Below are 20,653 nucleotides of genomic sequence, written 5' to 3' on the forward strand. Positions count from 1 at the left end.
TCCTTGAAATGGACTCCGTGAATGCTTTTACTGCTGCCACCCTGATGAAGGCTCATTCAGAGGATGGCTGGCAGGAAATTGGTAAGAAGAAAAAGAAAAAGAAGAAGGTAACAGGTGAGACAGAAGAGAAATGTGTTTTGTAAAGACTGGTTCCACTTTCTTATGTAATATGGCTCTAAACATAATTTCTCTTAACACCAGAGGTATCAATGACAGAGTTAAATGCCAGTCTGTCTTTGATTACCTCCAGCAGAGAGAGGGAGATGTGTTGATGTTGCCGGAGTGTGCTTTAGCCTATCAAGAGAGGTATAAAAGCTTTGAAGATAGGTGGGATAAAGGGCCTTCTGTTTGGTCAGGGGACAATAACAGAGCCTCTGGCGTGGCGATTCTTTTCAAAGGATGGGCATTCAAATTGAAAAGTATTCAGAGGGTCATAGATGGCAGGTTGCTGTGTGTGGATGTGGAATGGGGGACCGTTAACCTGCGGCTAATCAATGTGTATTGTCCTACTGACGTGGGAGGAAGTGTGGAGCTACTCAAAGCACTCTCTCCACTATTGTTATGTAGCACAGACGTGATAGTGGGAGGGGATTTTAATTGTATCTTAGAGCACACAGACAGGCAGTCTAGCTCTCCGATAAAATTGGATTCCAGCTCATTGGCCCTGCAAAACTTAGTTCAAGACTTTAAACTCTCAGACACATATAGATGTATATATCCCACAACAGCAGGATATACATGGTCAGGGAGGAATAGCAGCTCCAGAATTGACTATTGCTTTGTCTCAGAGAGAGTGAAAGTTGTTGGGGTCACTCTTCAGCCTGTCTTCTTCTCAGATCATCAGGCTTTAGGGTGTAGAGTGGAACTCCAGGGCGGGACTGTCTTTGGCCCAGGCCTCTGGAAACTCAACACAAAGCTGCTAGAGAACGAGGGGGTAGTATCCCGCTACAAGGAGAAACTATCACAGTGGCTGTCCTTGCAGTGTCTGTACGGGTCAGTAGGAGAGTGGTGGGAGGAGCTGAAGGTGAGGACAAAGGCCCTTTTCATGGCTGAGGGAAGGAAGGCTGCTGCCAGACGGAGAGGAGTGCTAGCCAGGAAACAGAGGCAGCTGCAGCGTCTCTACACGATGCTGCACAGTGGCTTCGATGTGCTTGAGGATATCACCCTTTTAAAAAAGGACATCCGGAGCATAGCCGAAGAAAGTAGTCGAGGAGTGCTGTTAAGAAGCTGAGTGCAGTTCTTGGAAGAAAATGAGAAGTGTACTCGCTTCTTTTTCAGGAAAGTGGTATTCTCCAAGTCTGTCATGGAAAGTGTAGTTGATGAGGAGGGACGAGAGAGAACAGAGCCGAGTGCTATCCTCTCCTGCACCGAGGCCTTCTACTCAAGACTGTACAGCTCTACAGAGGTAAAGGATGAAGAAATTCATTTTTTTACCTCAAAGCTTGAAAACGTTTTGAGTGAAGAAGATAGGGAAGTACTTGAGAGGGATTTGACAGTAGAAGAGCTGAGACAGGCTATGGAGAGCTTACGGTAGGGGAAAACTCCGGGTGCTGACGGGCTCCCTAAAGAATTTTATTGCACCTTTTGGGATCTGCTTCAGGATCCGCTACTGCTCCTATTTGAGGAAAGCTATAAGACAGAATTGCTGCCTGACTCCTTAAGAGAAGGCACTATCTCTCTTGTTTATGAAAGGAGCAAAGAATGACATAAAGAACTGGAGACCCCTCAGCCTGTTAGGCGTGGACACTAAGATCCTGTCCAAAGCCCTTTTCTTACGCCTACAAAATGTAGTGGCCTCACTAGTAGGGAGAGAACAGACTTGTGGGATAGCAGGACGCCTGATGAGCGACAACCTGGCCTTGTTGAGGGATGTCTGTCTGTACTCAGAGGATCGCTCCCTCCCTCTGTGCATTTTAGGTGTAGACCTAGAAAAGGCCTTTGACTGCCTCAACCGGCAGTACTTAACATCAGTACTTGAGCACATGAAGTTTGGCCCCATCATGAGAAAGTGGATTAACCTGCTGTACACAGGTAGCAACAGCAGAGTAATGGTTAATGGCAATAGATCACACCCCTTTGAAGTCTGTTCAGGGGTGAGGCAGGGCTGCCCATTATCCTCCTTTTTATTTGTTTTGGCTATGGAGCCCTTAGCCTGTGCCTTGCGCCAGGATCAGGCCATGAATGGGATACCAGTGCCTGGAAGTGGGGGAGGAGAGGTAAACACATCTTTATACATGGATGACGTCACCCTGATCCTCTCTGACAATGCCTCAATTAGCAGAGCTCTGCAGTGCTGTAATCGGTTCTCTTTGGCTTCCTCTGCAAAAATTAATAAATTGAAGAGTGAGACTTTTTATCAGAACTGGAGGGAGCCAAAAGAAGGACATGATCTCAGGCTGCAAGAGAAGAGAATTAATGTCCTGGGGTTGTTTTTTGGAGAAGAGATGGGAACAGTAAATTGGCAGAACAAATTGCCAATCTTAAACAAAAAACTGATGCAATGGAAGGACCGAGACCTCACCATGACAGGGAAGGTACTGGTCATCAAAGCCGAGCTCTTGCCTGTCTTTAATAAGTGAATATATGTCTAGTTATACGAAAAACAAGTGGTTTATTGACTGATCTTCATTTGCAGATTTAGAGGCAGCTTCGATATTCGTTTTACAAACAGGGTTTTTTATATGAGTCACACACATGCAATAGCAACAAAACATCTCTAGAGATGAGGCAATTGATCACTTTTCTTGGAAGTTCAGGTGGGTAGCTGCGTCAGCATGCGTAGGCTGCAAAGGAACAAGTAATAGGTTAATTCCATGCTGAAAAAAAGAGGAAAGAGAACACAACGTTTCGGCCGTGGAGCCTTTTCTTGGAAGTGTTAAATGTCCATACTCCAGGTTTTCCTCCCAAAGCCTCCCTAAGCCAACGGCGACCCCTGCTGGCCGAGAGAGCAAAAGCTTAAAGCACCTGGTATTCCCAGGCGGTCTCCCACCCAAGTACTAAGCAGGCCCAAACGCTGCTTAGCTTCCAAAATCAGACGAGATCGGGCATGTTCAGTGGTGTGGCCGTAAGCGAAAGCAGTGGCTCCTGACTCACTCCTTGAAGCTGTGTGGAGGGGGCTCCGTGTCCCCTGAGCAGGACTGAAGGATCGTTCATTTGCAATTCTTTGGAAAGGAGCTTCTTTCTAAATCAATGCGTGCCTGGATTTTTGCAAATGTGCTCCCTTGTGTTGGCTTGTCCCGAGCCGCATAAGGACAAACATGTATCAGCTTGTTCCCTTCTCCCACCCTCTCTGTGTACAGTAGAGCCACCTGTTCTGACTGGAGGAGCTCATCAAGCTATGCCTGGAGAGAAGCCAGGGTATCAGCTTAATCCACACCCCCACCACTCTCTGTGTACAGTGGAGCCTACTGTCCTGACTGGAGGAGCTCATCCAACTGTGTCTGGAGAGAAGCCAGGGTATCAGCTTGTTCCCCCCTCCAACCCCTCTCTGTGTACAGTAGAGCCACCTGTCCTAATTGGAGGAGCTTGTAGGCATCCTCTCACGAGCAGTCAGTCACAAAATGATTCTTTGATGGTTATTAAAAGACCGACCCAGAGGAATAACTCAGCAACGCACACACACATGGATACTAATACACGAGAATACATTTATTATTACATAAAATGTGCATATCAACATAACAGATCTTATAGTGAGGGTTAGCAAAATACAAAAGGTATATATTCAATCACGAAGAGTTACAGTGCCTTGCGAAAGTATTCGGCCCCCTTGAACTTTTCAACCTTTTGCCACATTTCAGGCTTCAAACATAAAGATATACATTTTTTATTTTATGTGAAGAATCACCAACAAGTGGGACACAATTGTGAAGTGGAACGAAATCTATTGGATTTTTGAAACTTTTTTAACTAATAAAAAAATGAAAAGTGGGGCGTGCAAAATTATTCGGCCCCTTTACTTTCAGTGCAGCAAACTCACTCCAGAAGTTCAGCGAGGATCTCTGAATGATCCAATGTTGTCCTAAATGACTGATGGTGATAAATAGAATCCACCTGTGTGTAATCAAGTCTCTGTATAAATGCACCTGCTCTGTGATAGTCTCAAGGTTCTGTTGAAAGCGCAGAGAGCATCATGAAGACCAAGGAACACACCAGGCAGGTCCGTAATACTGTTGTGGAGAAGTTTAAAGCCGGATTTGGATACAAAAAGATTTCCCAAGCTTCAAACATCCCAAGGAGCACTGTGCAAGCGATCATCTTGAAATGGAAGGAGTATCAGACCACTGCAAATCTACCAAGACCTGGCCGTCCCTCTAAACTTTCAGCTCAGACAAGGAGAAGACTGATCAGAGATGCAGCCAAGAGGCCCATGATCACTCTGGATGAACTGCAGAGAACTACAGCTGAGGTGGGAGAGTCTGTCCATAGGACAACAATCAGTCTTACACTGCACAAATCTGGCCTTTATGGAAGAGTGGCAAGAAGAAAGCCATTTCTCAAAGATATCCATAAAAAGTCTCGTCTAACGTTTGCCACAAGCCACCTGGGAGACACCCCAAACATGTGGAAGAAGGTGCTCTGGTCAGATGAAACCAAAATCGAACTTTTTGGCCACAATGCAAAACGATATGTTTGGCTTAAAAGCAACACAGCTCATCACCCTCAACACACCATCCCCACTGTCAAACATGGTGGTGGCAGCATCATGGTTTGGGCCTGCTTTTCTTCAGCAGGGACAGGGAAGATGGTTAAAATTGAGGGGAAGATGGATGCAGCCAAATACAGGACCATTCTGGATGAAAACCTGTTGGAGTCTGCAAAAGACCTGAAACTGGGACGGAGATTTATCTTCCAACAAGACAATGATCCCAAACATACAGCAAAATCTACAAAGGAATGGTTCACAAATAAACGTATCCAGGTGTTTGAATGGCCAAGTCAAAGTCCAGACCTGAATCCAATCGAGAATCTGTGGAAAGAGCTGAAAACTGCTGTTCACAAACGCTCTCCATCCAACCTCATTGAGCTCGAGCTGTTTTGCAAGGAAGAATGGGCAAGAATTTCAGTCTCTCGATGTGCAAAACTGATAGAGACATACCCCAAGCGACTTGCAGCTGTAATCGCAGCAAAAGGTGGCTCTACAAAGTATTAACGCAAGGGGGCCGAATAATTTTGCACGCCCCACTTTTCATTTTTTTATTAGTTAAAAAAGTTTCAAAAATCCAATAGATTTCGTTCCACTTCACAATTGTGTCCCACTTGTTGGTGATTCTTCACATAAAATAAAAAATTTATATCTTTATGTTTGAAGCCTGAAATGTGGCAAAAGGTTGAAAAGTTCAAGGGGGCCGAATACTTTCGCAAGGCACTGTACAAACCAAGAGGGACATACATTCCGTATATCATTCATTTAGACCGTTTTGTAAATGAACTTTGTCACAACTTGTACATTAGATACTCAAAAGCAAGTACATGACTCATAGGAATTAAGTTGATATCAACTGGCGTTGAGGTAACAATTGAATTCTCGAGCTGTAATGCAATTTCTGCTGTGGTGCGCTGCTGATGCTCTCTGAAGACCGGCTAGTTAGTGTTGGCTGAAACTAGCAGAGTTTGCACACAGAAGTCACAATCTTTAGACAGGAAGAAGACCGGTTCGTTCCCGATGTAGCGCGAGTCCTGAATACTGATATTCAGCTGTCCACAGTTCCAACCGTAGTTCACTCGTTGATCAGGTGAGCGTTCGCGGTGGGTTTACGAGGCTTGCTGCTGGGCTAACCTCGGGTGGATCCTTTGGTTACACGCTGGCAACCTCCGTTCTCGACTTTTTAGAACAAGGGAAAGTCCTGGCACTGGGACACACTGGCCATTACGTGACTGTCTGAACCGAGTCTGAGGATGTCCAGGAGGAGCTGGAGTTGTACCTGGAGGAACTACGGTTGCTCATTGGTTGAAAGTTCCATGGGCATTGGAGAATCATTTTGTGACTTACTGCTACAATTAACAATTGTCCCAGTAAATGCACAAGCCCCTACTGTTATTGGTGCCTCGTGAGAGGATGATTAACCATGAACTCTGACCTTGGGGTTGTAAACCACTTGGGATGAGACTCTCCCTTGGAATCTCCCAGACAGTGAGGCACCAGCGATAACCATTCACGTGTCTCAGCTTTGGGAGTTGTTCCGTATCAGAGCACACTTATCAGCTAGAAAAACACCTTAAATGTGAACCAAATGGAATGGCCTCTCTGTATCAAGCACCACTTGAGATGAGGGAGAAAGAGACTGGCAAGGGAGCAGCAAACTTAATTCCTGTATTTTAATAAACCTTGCCGCTACAATGGTCTCTCTCCTGTGTGAATGCGCTGGTGGGCTATTAAGGTACTAGATCGACTAAAACACTTCCCACACTGACTGCAGCTAAAAGGTCTCTCTCCTGTGTGAATGCGCTGGTGTGATTGTAAGTGGTTTTTCCGACTAAAGCTCTTCCCACACTGACTGCAGCTGAACGGTCTCTCTCCTGTGTGAATGCGCTGGTGGATTTTTAAGTGACTTGACTTACTAAAACTCTTCCCACACTGACTGCAGCTGAACGGTCTCTCTCCTGTGTGAATGCGCTGGTGGGTTTTTAACTCACCTGACCGACTAAAACTCTTCCCACACTGACTGCAGCTGAAAGGTCTCTCTCCTGTGTGAATGCGCTGGTGGTCTATTAAGGTACTTGACTGACTAAAACTCTTCCCACACTGACTGCAGCTGAACGGTCTCTCTCCTGTGTGAATGTGCTGGTGTGATTGTAAGTTGCTTTTCAGACTAAAACTCTTCCCACACCGACTGCAGCTGAACGGTCTCTCTCCTGTGTGAATGTGCTGGTGGGTTTTTAAGTGACCTGACTGAATAAAACTCTTCCCACACTGACTGCAGCTGAATGGTCTCTCTCCTGTGTGAATACGCTGGTGGGATATTAAGGTACTTGACTGACTAAAACTCTTCCCACACTGACTGCAGCTGAAAGGTCTCTCTCCTGTGTGAATGCGCTGGTGTAATTGTAAGTGGCTTTTCACACTAAAACTCTTCCCACACTGACTGCAGCTGAATGGTCTCTTTCCTGTGTGAATGCGGTAATGTCGTTTTAAGTGGTGCGAGTGACTAAAACTCTTCCCACACTGACTAGAGCTGAACGGTCTCTCTCCTGTGTGAAGGTGCTGGTAGGGTTGTGAAATGCTAGACTGACAGAAACGCTGCTTCTCCCTTTGCCATAATGGCAGTTTGTCCACTCCATCAGAGCAAGGCCTTGAGTGATTCTTCCTCATCCTCTGATCGTGCTGGGGTCTCTTATTCTGCAAATGCTTCATGGAATGATCTTGCTCTGTGTGCTGAAACTGAGATTTGTTTTCTTCATTATGTCCCTCAGTCTGCTGCTCAGCAGTGTGAATCATCTGGGGCTCCATCTCCAGCTCTCTGAGACTTAAACCATCCAGTTCATTCAGTTGTTCCTCTCTTTGCCCAAGAACGGACACACTCTCCAGTTCATTAAAATTTTCAACGATTTTCTCAGTAACCAGATTATTAAACCTGTGTGTTAAGTCATCAGATGCTAAGGGATTACATGATTGTTTGAGACTGTGCAATGACAGTCTCTCCACTTGAACAGAACAAGGCCTAATTATCAAGCCCTGTAGAAGCTGCTGTTGCTCCTCCCTGTACTGACTCTTCTCAGTGAGCTGTATCTCAACACTGTTCTCTTCACCAGGTACATCAGTCTGCTGCTCTGCACAGTCAATCAACTTGGGATCCATATCCTGCTCTGTAAGATTTAAAACATCCAGTTTTTCACTGTGCTCTTGTACAGAGACACAGCCCAGTTCATTACAACCTTGTGTAATATTGATTGTGTCGGGATTATTCATCTTCTCTGTAAAATCATCACATACTAAGAGCCCAGGTGGCTCACTCTCAGGCTCTGTCTTCATCATGGGTACAGAGTCCAGATCCTTGACACTCTGTCTGCTGTCTGTGTGCTGCTCACTAAGTACCTCTTTCCCTTCTGCAGAAGTGAGCTCTGTCTCCTGCATCAGACTGGAGCCCCACTCCTCCTCACTGTGCTGCTGTTCAAGAGGAGCCCTTTTCCTAGCGTCAGTGAGAACACTGGCCTCTGACCCTGTAAACACAGGACAAGAAGAAACGACCTTTATAAGAATAAACTATTTTATAGTTTTATACCTTTAGAGGTGGCTTCTCAAAGCATTTTACAGAATGCCAACAACAAAAAATACACAAAATTAGCACGATGAGAATACACAGTTAGAGGAGACAGTAGACAGTGGTACTAAGTACAGTAGGAGCAGAGGGGTACAGAACAGTTAAATAAAGGCTCTTCTGAAGAAAAAGTTTTTGTTTTGAGTCTGGATTTGGAGTTTAGAGAAGGTGACTCTCCGATATCCTTAGGGAGAGAGTTCCAGAGCTTGGGGGGGGGGATAACAGGTGAAGGCCATGTCACCCATACAATGTAGACGGGCTTGGGGGACAGTAAGGAGAGCAGAATTAGAAGAGCGAAGGTTGTGAGGTGGGGAGTAGGGTGATAACTCAGACAGGTACGGAGCCATGGAGAGTCTTATAGGTGAGCAGGAGGATTTTTAAGTCAATATGAAACTTGACAGGAAGCCAGTGCAAGGACTCCAGGATAGGAGTAACGTGATCATTTGTACTAGACCTGGTCAGGATTTTGGCTGCTGAATTTTGGACATACTGGAGTTTGTTCAATGTGGATTTAGAATCCCCAGAGAGTAGAGTGTTACAGTAGTCGATTCAAGATTAGACAACACTTTTCAGCCACAGTTAGTGATAACATAGGGCGTAGTCGAGCAATATTTATGAGGTGAATGAAAGATGTTCTGACAACATGCTGCACATGTGGGTCGAACGTCAAATATCATCCCCAAGTTATTCAATTTAGACTGAAGCTCAAGTCCAAGACCATCTACAGATGGAGTTACATATTGGTTGTACAAAGGTGATGGGTGGTGCCAATAAGCATGACTTCAGTCTTGTCACAGTTAAATGAAGGACATTTTGAGTCATCCAAGTTTTTATATCGGGGATACAAATAAATAGAATAGAGACAGCCACATCTGCATCAGGTTTGGTATGGATGTATATTTGAGTATCATCAGCATAGTAGTGATAGCTGAGGCCATGTGATCTTAAAAGCTTTAAACTACACACACGCATACAAGTACACTCACAATCAATTTGGGTTGTTTAAACATAGTGGGATAAGTGGGTATAAGGGCGTGTTCTGTTTAGCTTAGTTAGAAACCTAACTACCATGTAAAAGGTCTACTGTAATAACATCACAATTACATTACATTTACATTAACAGTGCACTGAGAGAGAGAGGGGTTAATACAGACACACTGACTGCACACTACAGGACATTAACAATGCACCAAAAGAGAGGTTAATACAGACATGCTGACTGGACACTACAGTACATTAACACTGCACTGAGAGAGGGGTTAATACAGACACTTTCTGGGCACTACAGTACATTAACACTGCATTGAGAGAAAGGGGTTAATACAGACACACTGACTGCACACTACAGGACATTAACACTGCACCGAAAGAGGGGCTAATAGACACACTGACTGGACACTCCAGTACATTAACACTGCACTGAGAGAGAGAGGGGTTAATACAGACACACTGACTGCACATTACAGTACTTTAAAACTGCACAGAGAGAGGCGGGTTAATACATTCACATTGACTGGACACTACAGGACAAAGGCTGCACTGAGAGAGAAGGATGAATACAGACACACTGACTAGACACTACAGTGCATTAACACTGCACTGAGAGAGAGGGATTAATACAGACACACTGACTGCACATTACAGTACTTTAAAACTGCACAGAGAGAGGCAGGTTAATACAGACACTGACTGGACACTGCAGGACATAAAGACTGCACTGAGAGAGAGGGGTGAATACAGACACAGTAACTGGACACTACAGCACATTAACACTGCACTGAAAGAGGGGTTAATACAGACACACTGACTGGACACTCCAGTAAATTAACACTGCATTGAGAAAGAGAGGGATTAATAGAGACACACTGCACATTACAGTAATTTAAACTGCACAGAGAGAGTTGTGTTAATACAGACACACTGAGTGGACACTACAGTACATTAACACTGTACTGAGAGAGAGGGCTTCATACAGACACACTTACTGCACAGTACAGTACATAAACAATGCACTTAGAGAGAGAGGGGTTAATACAGACACACCGGATTAATATTCCAGAGGAGTTAATACAGACATTATTCCGTCCTGGAGGACGGTAATATCTAATATTCACTATATTCTCACCTCTTTCGGAAAGTTTATTTGATGACAGTTTGATACTTTGTTAGAACACGTACTGATAATGAGAATGTTCACTATTGTGAGATGTTTTCTTTAAAATAAAGTTTGTTAATTAAAAGTTAGTTATATACACTGGTTTTTAACACATACACACACTCTGACTTCATACAAGTCACCACACTGACCTGAGAGCTGCAGTTCCGTGTCCATTTCTTCTTTTATTTCTGCAGTGACTTCACAGGGAAGCGTTTGTCCAACACGATCTGTCTGTCCCTGATCTCCTGCTCCCGACTCCTGTCGCTATATCACACAAGTCTTTCCACTTCATTTTGTATCTCTCCACTATATTCTCGCCAGTGAGGAAGTTAAGGACACTGTTTTTAAACTCACACACTCTGACTTCATACAAGTCACCACACTGACCTGACAACCGTTTCGTGTCCATTTCTTCTTTTATTCCTGCAGTGACTTCACAGGAAAGCGTCTGGGTACCCTGATCTCCTCCTGCTTCCGACTCCTTCTCCCACAGCTGCAATCTCCACTTCAAGCTCTCGTTTTCCTTCTTCAGCTGCGCCATTTCACTCCCGACACTGTCCTCCACACACTGTGTGATTTTAATCACGGCCCGTCTCACCAGAATCTGGGAGACGCTGCGGAGTTTGTCTTGAAACTCGTCCTCAGAGTCAGAAATCCTGTTTCGGAAAACTTCTGAAACTTCATACACGATCGATTTGAGCAAAACCTGCATGAAAGAGTCAAGCTAGGTTTGCAGATTTAACAAGCACTCCGCCATCCTTCTTCAGAGTCGGTCAGAAACAAAGGCTCACTTCCGAAGTTTAAACAGAACAGCTTCTTTATTTTTATTCTTCACAGATCCTGTTGTCAGGGCTGTGCTCTGTTCAAGCATAAACACAGCCGACGAGATTTTCAGAACCTGAAGTCATTAAAAAAAATAATGAATAATGATAAGAAAATGATTCAGTCACCCACACATGCGTGAATACACGCAGTGTCGCGCAGTATGATGACGTCATTCGTTAGCGCGGATGCGGCTTCAAGATAGAGGAGTTTCTGCAGCCGGATATAAACTTCACTGCACCTCCTAGCGCCACCTAGTCAAGAGGAGTGAATCACCTGCGACCTGCGCCGGTCGTAACGGAACAGATTCATGTTTTTTCCCTTTCATAACCCTCCTCCCCAACGAAAACATCTCAAGCGGATTTTTGTTCTACATCTCCCTATGCAGGTTTTTGGCTAAACAAAAAAAAATGCTGTCGTTTTCTTGCCAACTGGCAGTATTTCTCCTGCACCGATAAGCAAGATTTCTATTTCATATTTCACAAATTGTTTGAATTTCTCGAAAAACAAGTGGTTCCAAGATAGGAAATAAATACTTGCATTTAACAAAATCAAGCCCTATGTGATTGTCCTTAATGAAACATTCTGTATGACAAGACAGGAAGAAAGGCACCTCAGGATTTTGGACACAGGATCTCATTTACTTTTTAACAGTTTCAATAAGACCGATCAAAATTGTTGCCCTGCTTTTTGTCTAAATACACAAGCTCTTTAAGTCATTTGTCGGAAATAAACTGCATGAAATTCGCTAAAGCAACAAAAGGCAAGCGCCACAAAGAGGACAAACATTTGAGTTTATGGTGCAATATTATCTCGTGTCTTTAAAATAACTTTAAACGCAGTTTGTTTGTCTCTGTGGCTCTAAGGCTTTCTTATTTAGCTGTACTGTTTTCTTTTACATATTGTAAAAAAGTCGCTAAATCATACGAACCATAAAAATTCCAATTGTAAACAAATGACCATTCATATTCCTGAATTTTAAACCCATGGAGTATTCATACCTTGTCTTAGTATTTGTGAATTTTACAGAGCTCCTTTTCAAAAACTGTCTGCAGTCTTGTTAACGTTTTTTTTTTTTACATTTTGTTACATATTATTAGCATTTTAATGTCTTTTTAAATTATTTGTAATCTCTAAACCACCGTCACCCAGGCGGACTGGGTTCGACTTGTGGTATAGGAGCGTGTCTGTTCCCTTTTGGATTTCAAACGAGCAGCTCAGCGCAGAAGAGAGCCCCATAAAACAGCATGCGGAGTGCAAAAACGTGTAATAATAGTTATCGCTTTGGTGTGTTAAGAGAGATACATTGCGCAAGGAGGGGTGACTGGCAGAGAGTGCTGACCTTCAAAAAAAGGACTCGTCTCTGTAAATATATTTCCACATCTTGAAGAGGAGGTTATTCCCATTTCTCTAGTCGGAACTCCTCTATTGCTAGAGAGCTGTAGAATGTGGAGTCTCCAATCCTGCTCTGGGAGTGGGGTGTACCGTCGTTTCCGTAGCGCGGTGGTTATTACGTTCACCACGTTTCTTTGGCCTTCTGACAGGCATGTTTTTTTTTTAAGAAACTACCGTATAAAAAATAGAAAGGAACTAAGCTACCAATAATGGTTGCGATAATAAACAATATTTTGCTCAAGCAATTTCATACTATAATGTGGCACGTATTAACTGCGTTTATCTGTCCTAGTGTCTGGTGAAAATACATTGAGAGCAGAGTCCTTGATTCATCTACTAAAGCAAGGAAAGAGATTTGCTTCTTGATAATCTTTAGCTGGACCAAATACATGCATTGCTATTTAGTGCTAGGTACCTTAAGGTGATTAAAGATGAGCGGAACCTTGTGTAAGAAAATGATATACACTGTGCCCAACATGGGGCTGGAAACCACGACGCTGGGATTAAGAGTCTCAGGCTCTACCGATTGAGTTAGTCAGACGCTGATGCCTGACTGGTTCTAATGTCGTCACTTTGAAGAGGTAGCTGGCTTATAATTATGTGGTGATCAGGATTCTAGTGTCTCTCACGGTGTGGTGTGTTGACTATTCAAAACAGAGCAAATGTCAGTAGTCATTGAAATTAATGGTTGTTATCAAAAGCGCTTAATTGATTCTCACAGTAAAAGATACGCATATAACGTGGGAAGGTCCTCATTGTGTTTTCTGTGTCCGATACTGGCAAAATACCAAGAGGCAGCAGGCAATACGAGAAATAAATTTTAAATACCGAAAGTATTACCCGGGTCACCCTGGTGAAATCGAAGAATACTAACCGCTAGACCATACGGGAGCATGCTGCCTCGTCATTTTGTGCATAACGCAGGCAAAGTGTAATTTCTGTCGCTACAGCGCACTTGTAAGAGAGCTAGCTGGCACCCAGAGCGCTTACTGAGAGTCAGTTGAAGTACAATGTCAGGATTTTCCGGTTTTCTGAAGAGATGAGATAATGAGATCACAGCCGTTTCTACGCAGGAATGAGACAGCATGTGTGTAACGAACAGTTCTTTCCGGACCCCATGCGGACGACACAATCCGAAGAAGTGGGAAACACTAGGAAAAGGTCATGCAGGGATACGGGGCTGAAAACAGGGGGGCGTGCCCAAAGTGCGCTGGTGCACGGGGAAGGTGTGGCTGAGGCAAACAATCCAGAAGTAATCCATAGATGGAATCCAAAAATACAAGAATAAGTCCATAGCCCGGTGATCCATCCTAACAAGGAATTAAAACCATGAACCGGGTTGGAACTGGCGGACAGGGAACGGGAACAGAGATTAAAACCTTAACGGGACCAGGCGCTTCCAGGTCCCAGACTCGCACGGTGTGGAAACCAGATGCAGAGCCAGGATGAACGTCAGCGCCTGGCTTTTAAGGTGGTCTGGGAAAAGGGGTCAGGTGCACAGAATTAAGTCTAAAGTGAAAGGGCTGGAGCACCCTTAAGGAGGGGGGACTATAATCATGACAATGTGTACAGTATGTTGGAAATCTTAGTAACGTGCAAAAATAATAAAACGGTAAATATTTTTGTACAACATACCTTTAAATAGGTGTAACTGAATATCAATGGTGTAGCGAAAGATTTAAAGCACACCTGATAAAAAGTGATATACTAACAGTATGTTAAAAAAAACTCAGCATAATTAAATACGGTAAAAAAGTTTAAAATGAATGATCATTTTCTTATCATGGGTGTTGTTTGTGTTTCATGCAATTTATATTAAAAACAATCATTTAGAAATACATTCAAAAGACAATATTTTTATAAAAATATATATTTTTAAAAAGTCAGCAGAATGCACAAAACAATAAAGTGATGTAACAGAAAATGGTCACACAATTTGTAAAAACATTTTTTTAAAAGCTCTAATATTCACAAATACTAATACAAAGTATAAATATTCAGTGGGTTTAAAATTCAGGATTATGAATGCTCAATTGCTTACAATGGGTGTTTGTGTTCTACACCTGAACCGATAGAAACACCTATTTCTCTACAAGACATAGAAATAATGACTTAGTAAAACAGAGCACTTTTGCTGGAACATCATTTAATCAAAGAATTTGATCGCTTGAAGATGGGCACACAACATGTCTTTTTCCATGGCTTGTCACACTGTCATTCCATGAACCCATTCCAGCTTCTCAAAGCAAAACGTCTACTTTTTACTACTATAAGAACAGTGATGCACAAGAAATATTTAGTTATCTAAAATATTGTAATAACAACAGGGAGCTATTGGCCTGACACAGTATATCCAGGTGGATGCTGCTATATAAGTGTAAGCAATTATTATTATTATTATTATTATAAACAACACAAACCTTCTGCCTTACTGTATGCACTTCTCCAGGACCAATTTCAGCACACGATGATCCTCGATCAAACGAGAACTTTAATTTATATCACATTGGCTTCTGGAAAAGCAGTTGATTTGACATCACATTTGCCGCAACACACTTCGTCCTCACTTTGAGTGTAATCTTGGGATTTGAGCACAGAAGTGAGACACACCCCACCCCATAAAGGACTTGAGACCCAAATTCCTTCCTTAAAAGACTAATAAACTTCCACTCAGACGCACTTTTTATATCTAAGTTCTCTGATTGACTATCTTCACCTGGGTATTGAGCCAATCATCTGGTCCTGAGACTTAATAGGCTGGATTTGAGCGTCTTTCCAAAGGATTATTTGAAAGCCTCACTTATGTAAATAGTGACACTCTATCTTTTCTTCACATATGAGATTTTAAATATTTGAGCACTTTCCTCTTCACCTGCAACACACTCATCTATCTATAGTAAGTGGTATCTTTGCATCATATTTCACCATGGAAAGAAAGATCAAAGGGTTTTGGCAGAAGAGAAGGAGCTCTCCTGGCCCGTATAGGAACAAGCAACCTTGGTGTTATTAGCACCACACTCTAACCAACTGAGCTAACCGGCCATACAGAAGAAAGTGGTCTCTGTGCAGCATAAAAATTTAATTTAGAGATTTTTTTTTCTACTCTGAATTGAAACCCTCCCAATTAAGTGTGTGGGCTCTCTGGAAGTGGACAAAATGGTTTTATAATTGATTTTCTATCTATTTTTCTATCCTTCTAGGAAGAGGGCATGATTGCTCACTGTGCGGCATAGAAGGTGTTTTAGAGCTTATTTTACTAAGAATTGAAACTCTTGCAAATACGTGTCCTTACTTCCTGTAAGTGGATACAAGTGGTCTGAGTTGCTTTATTGTGAAGTGACTGGAACAATAAAAAAAGAAATGGACACAAAACTGGAGATGTCAGGTCAGTGGGGTGACTTGTATGAAGTCAGTCTTTAACTTCCTCACTGGTGAGAATATAGTGGAGAGATGCAGATTGAAGTGGGAAAGACTTTCTGTGATGTAGCGACAGGATTCTTTACTGGAAACTGAACTGTTATTGTCTGGTTTTGGTGCTAAAAACATCTGTAAATAACAGTAACAGGACTGAAAACAACATTTCAAACACAATTACTGTATCAGTATTATAGAACTCAAATAATTCAATAATATTTTGCATATTTTTTATAGTGTTGATATGTAGTAATACATTCTGTTAATAATTGCTCATTTCATTTAATTTGGAAAATTCCCTTTCCTCCCAAAACCAGGCAACCTAACATAAAAGGTTAAATACATTGTTAAAGATCCAGAGTGAAAGTAAATAGAATATTGTTTTACACAATCTCTTAGTGTTTCACAAATTATATTTATTTTACAGGTGGCACCGTGGTTAACATTGCTACCATGCAGTGCTGGAGCTCTGTGTTTCATTCCTGACCTGTGCGCTATCTGTGTGGAGTTTGTAAGTTGTCCCCCATGTTTGCATAAGTTTCCTCCAGGTGCTCCAGTTTCCTCCTAAACTCCTAAAACATTCTGATATTATTTTAGGAAGTGAGCTTAAAAGGCTCATTCTTTCATGATCATGAGTTTTGTAATGTCAGTTTGTCACACCTATCAAAGTGTGTATTGTTTGAGCAAACTTTTAACTCTCCTGTGTTCCTGTCATTTGAATCCAGATGCTTTAGTAGATGTCTGTAGTTATAACATTTCTGAAGTTTTAGATTTTGGGATTCTGTGCCTTCTTGTAGGGAAATTTTAATACCAGGTTGTCTCATGTTGTGTCTGGTTTTGTCTACAGTGTCCTTTGTGTAGATCAATTTATATGACTAAGTTGATAAACATTTACATTTCCTCTTCCTGTGAGGTGGATATTATCATTGTGAGTGGCCAAGGGCTCCTTAATTTTTTATTGATACTTTTAATATCATACATTAGAAATAACACGCAGATAAAAATGGTTTTAAAAAGTTTATTGCAAAACATCTTTTTAATAACATTTATAAAAAAAATGTTACCATCAAAAGTGGTACATTCAGAATTGTACATCAATGAATGGTTTTATTTCTAATTTCTAAAACATCAAAATATAAAAAGAAGAAAGACTGAGCAGAATTGGGATGTTCAAGCCTCCCTTTTCTAAAACACAAGCTGCAGGTGCTGTAGACACAGACACCGAGGACAGTGTGGAAACAGTGGAGTGAAGTGGACTCAGGTCACAGACAGTGTCAGTGTAGAAACAGTGGAGTGAAGTGGACTCAGGTCACAGACAGTGTCAGACAGTCTCAGTGCTCAGAGCTGCTCAAAGACTGTGTGCCTCTGTTGGTGAAGCTCTTCTGTGTCTAGACCTGCAGGAGGAGCTTCTCCCAGACAGCCCTGTCAGTCTCACAGCACCCATCCTCTCCCTGAGACTCGTCCCCAACATCATCGTAGTCAGCCCTGTCAGGGGCAGAGACTCCTTCTTCAGAGGGCAGTGTGGGCAAGACCCTGTCCACTCCAGGGCCAGTGTGAGGGACACCTGAAACAGAGACACAGAGTCAGAGACAGGCAGTGGACAACTGATGGACAGGGACGACACTCTAAGCTGATATTTTTGGTTTAGCAAGTCATTAAAATTGGACCCATCAATTTTTAATCACGGGTACAGTATGCATTTTTTTTAATTGTATATGTGTGATTTTAAAATCTATAGGAATTAATTGCCTATAAACAATGCTAGAAATAGATAGTATCACAAAATTAATACTTGAAATACGGTTTGTCAAATGAATCAGGTATTGAAATAATATTACAAATTACAAATAGGGGTTATGAACATGGTGAATATCAGAAATGACAGAGTAGATAAATTAATAATTAAAAAAATCAAAGCCCCCACTTTGTAAAAATTGTTAAAATTTTGCTAAGAATATACCCAAGCTTTTGGTATAGTTAAAGGCAGATTAGTTCTTTGTTCTTTGGTACAGCTTTGGGAAAACAAGTAATATTTCAGACACAATGAGTTAAATATTTGTTAACAATGACAATACTCCCACTAAACAACACACAGAATAAACGTACAGCACACATGAATTGTACAAATTTACTAACAAGGTGTTTTAGGCAACTACTTCCTAACCACCCAGAGAAACTACAAAGTGTCACCAAGTATTTATCTTTTACAGAACACCTACACAGGCCAAAAGAAGAGATATACAGTAGCCACTTTTTAAAAATCAAACAGAATATGACCTACAGTTAAATGTCTCTCTTTATGAACCTGGATGCTACAAAATCAATATACAGAACAGTTGTTACAATCATTTAGTCAAAAGCCTTGAATAGGACATTTTTTAAATCAAATTGTATTTTTTAGGAAGAGTTGATGGTTCAGTGCAGATTTCACTTATGCTTATGAAGTTCCAGTGCTCTAAAACCACAGTGAAGAAATACTTTGACAGTATTTTCTGGACTTCTTTTTGCAGTCAGAGAACAGAATTCCTGGTCTTGGGGAATCCAGAGCTTTGCTCTGCCCAGACCTCACTCTCTCATAATAGATCAGCAGCTGATCAACCTCAAACATCTGATTGGCTGGGTATGTCAGTATTTGGGTTTCAATGAGACTCTGATCTATGAAGTCTAACCTTGTACCAGTACAGTCTCTCAGCCTGTACTGGCGAATATTGATCCCAAAATGCCTGATGCCCCCTTATCTTGAATGAGAGTGGCACTGACATGGATTACTGGGAGTCACCTTCCCCATTCCTGAACCACCTTGCCCACACTGAGCCCCCTTGCTGTAGCCCCCTTTACCTGAAGCGGGGTCTCCCTCACTGTCCCCCACATGACTGTACCCAGATTGTGTATCATCAAAGAGGAGTCTCCCTGTGAACAGAAGAGCAGGTCAGTAATGTCTCTGTCATTCTGACACAGACTGGCCTGTCAGATACCTCTTCTCTTCCAGTTAGTGTTTATTTACAGATGTGAAATTAGGTTGAGACTCATTTCTAAAGACAAAGGTTAGTACAGGCTGGTACAGGGGGTACTCATGAATCTTATTTATAATAACTCACCTGACACAGTGTCTGGATTCTGGGGCACAGTGATGGCATCATCATAGTACCCTGGAGCCTCTTCTTTTACAAGGGACATCAACTCTCCTAAAACACACAGAGCACAGCGTCACTGTCACTCATCAGAACACTGACTCATCTAAAGCGCAGGACTGCTGGAGCTCATCAGAACACACTGTTTAATTAAACATCATGTTACAACTAACATGATTTCCTCTACTATTCATTTCTGCCATAAATTTAAAATTAATCCTAGATTTTGAATTAAGATGTTGAGGGACAATAGGGCAGTGACGTATGAATATATTTGGACAGAGAGCAGTGATGTGAGCCCTATAATCCAGACTCAGTGTGATGTGCTGTGCAGTGCACAGTGAGAGGAGAGAGTCAGACTCACTGGGATTGGTACAGGGTTTCTCTATGGGACTGGACTGAAATAACTCACCTGACAAGGCATCTTGGCTCTGAGGTACAGTTACAGCATCATCATAGTACTCTGGGGCCTCTTCTGTCACAGGGGACATCTTCTCTCCTGAACCACAAAGAGCACAGATTCAGTGACACATATCAGAGCACTGAGTCATCTAGAGCACCGGACTGCTGGAGCTCCTCAGAACACACTGATTAACTGAATATCACAAAGGAACTAAAACTCCAGACAAGTACAGGAGATCAGGGAACCTGATTTCTAATCCTGTTCACTTCAGTGATATATTTAAAACAATTCCTAAATTTTAAAATAAGATGTTGAAGGACAGCAGGGGAGAGAAAGGTTGGTTGTATTTGGAGAGAGTGGTGATGTGGACACTCTGAGCAACTGAAGAGGAGCTGGACACTGGCAGCACAGTGACCCAGACTGCGTGTGCAGGGCTGAGATCACAGAGAGAGAGAGAGATAGAGAGAGAGAGTCAGATTCATGAGACAGGTGCAGAATAACACAGACTCCATATTCAGTGGCTGAGATCAAAGAGAGAGTCAGACTCACTGAGATTGGTGCAGAGTTTCCCCATTTGACTGGACTGAAGTAACCCACCTGACAAAGTATCTGGGGTTTGAGGTACAGTTACTGCATCATCATAGTACTCTGGGATCTCTTCTTTCAGAGAGGGTATCGAGTCTCCTGAACCACACAGAGAGACAGAGAATTTACACTTCTGGACTCAGACTTACTTTGACCATAGAGCTGCAAAGTTACTGTAAAGTGTGATTTTAAATGTTTTGTGGTGTATAGTTAAGCCAAAACTCTAGGATTGCTGATTAATCTGATCTGAAAGGCAGTTTTTACAGCATGCTGTTCCCCAGTCTCCTTTTCTATCAAAACCAATTAGAGCAGCACCCTGTTTACCACCCCAGTATTGACCAGGTCTAGTTTTGCTCAGCATCTATGATTTGCTGAGATAAGGCTAGTGTGAGGCAACACTGAAGAGCTGGCTTTATAAGGTATCAAACACATGTGGTTATATTTATATAATTCAGGATTTTCTACATAAGTTCTCTAAATAGCATCC

General features: G+C 42.3%; 2 protein-coding genes and 1 pseudogene across 4 annotated transcripts in view; 1 reads left to right on the forward strand and 2 right to left on the reverse strand.

The window, feature by feature from the left end:
• The window catches only part of LOC148668159 (uncharacterized), a 204,585-nt gene that overhangs the window by 161,099 nt on the left and 22,833 nt on the right, over positions 1-20,653 (forward strand). The window lies entirely within an intron of this gene.
• Positions 2,953-3,070, reverse strand: LOC148668226 (5S ribosomal RNA; annotated as a pseudogene).
• Positions 5,378-11,378, reverse strand: LOC148668227 (uncharacterized). 2 transcript variants are annotated; one of them, XM_088632425.1, is made up of 2 exons: positions 10,804-11,378; positions 5,378-8,160 (listed from the first exon to the last, which is right to left on the reverse strand). In XM_088632425.1, exons 1-2 carry the CDS (start codon positions 11,126-11,128, stop codon positions 6,335-6,337), a joined length of 2,151 nt encoding a protein of 716 aa, XP_088488551.1. In that variant the 5' UTR covers positions 11,129-11,378; the 3' UTR covers positions 5,378-6,334. The 2 variants fall into 2 exon arrangements, with proteins under 2 accessions (XP_088488551.1, XP_088488552.1); XM_088632426.1 differs by having other exon boundaries at positions 10,566-11,378.

This window comes from Lepisosteus platostomus, chromosome 5 (genome assembly GCF_059453375.1).
Source record: "Lepisosteus platostomus isolate fLepPlt1 chromosome 5, fLepPlt1.hap1, whole genome shotgun sequence".
In the NCBI taxonomy this organism is placed as follows: Eukaryota; Metazoa; Chordata; class Actinopteri; order Semionotiformes; family Lepisosteidae; genus Lepisosteus; species Lepisosteus platostomus.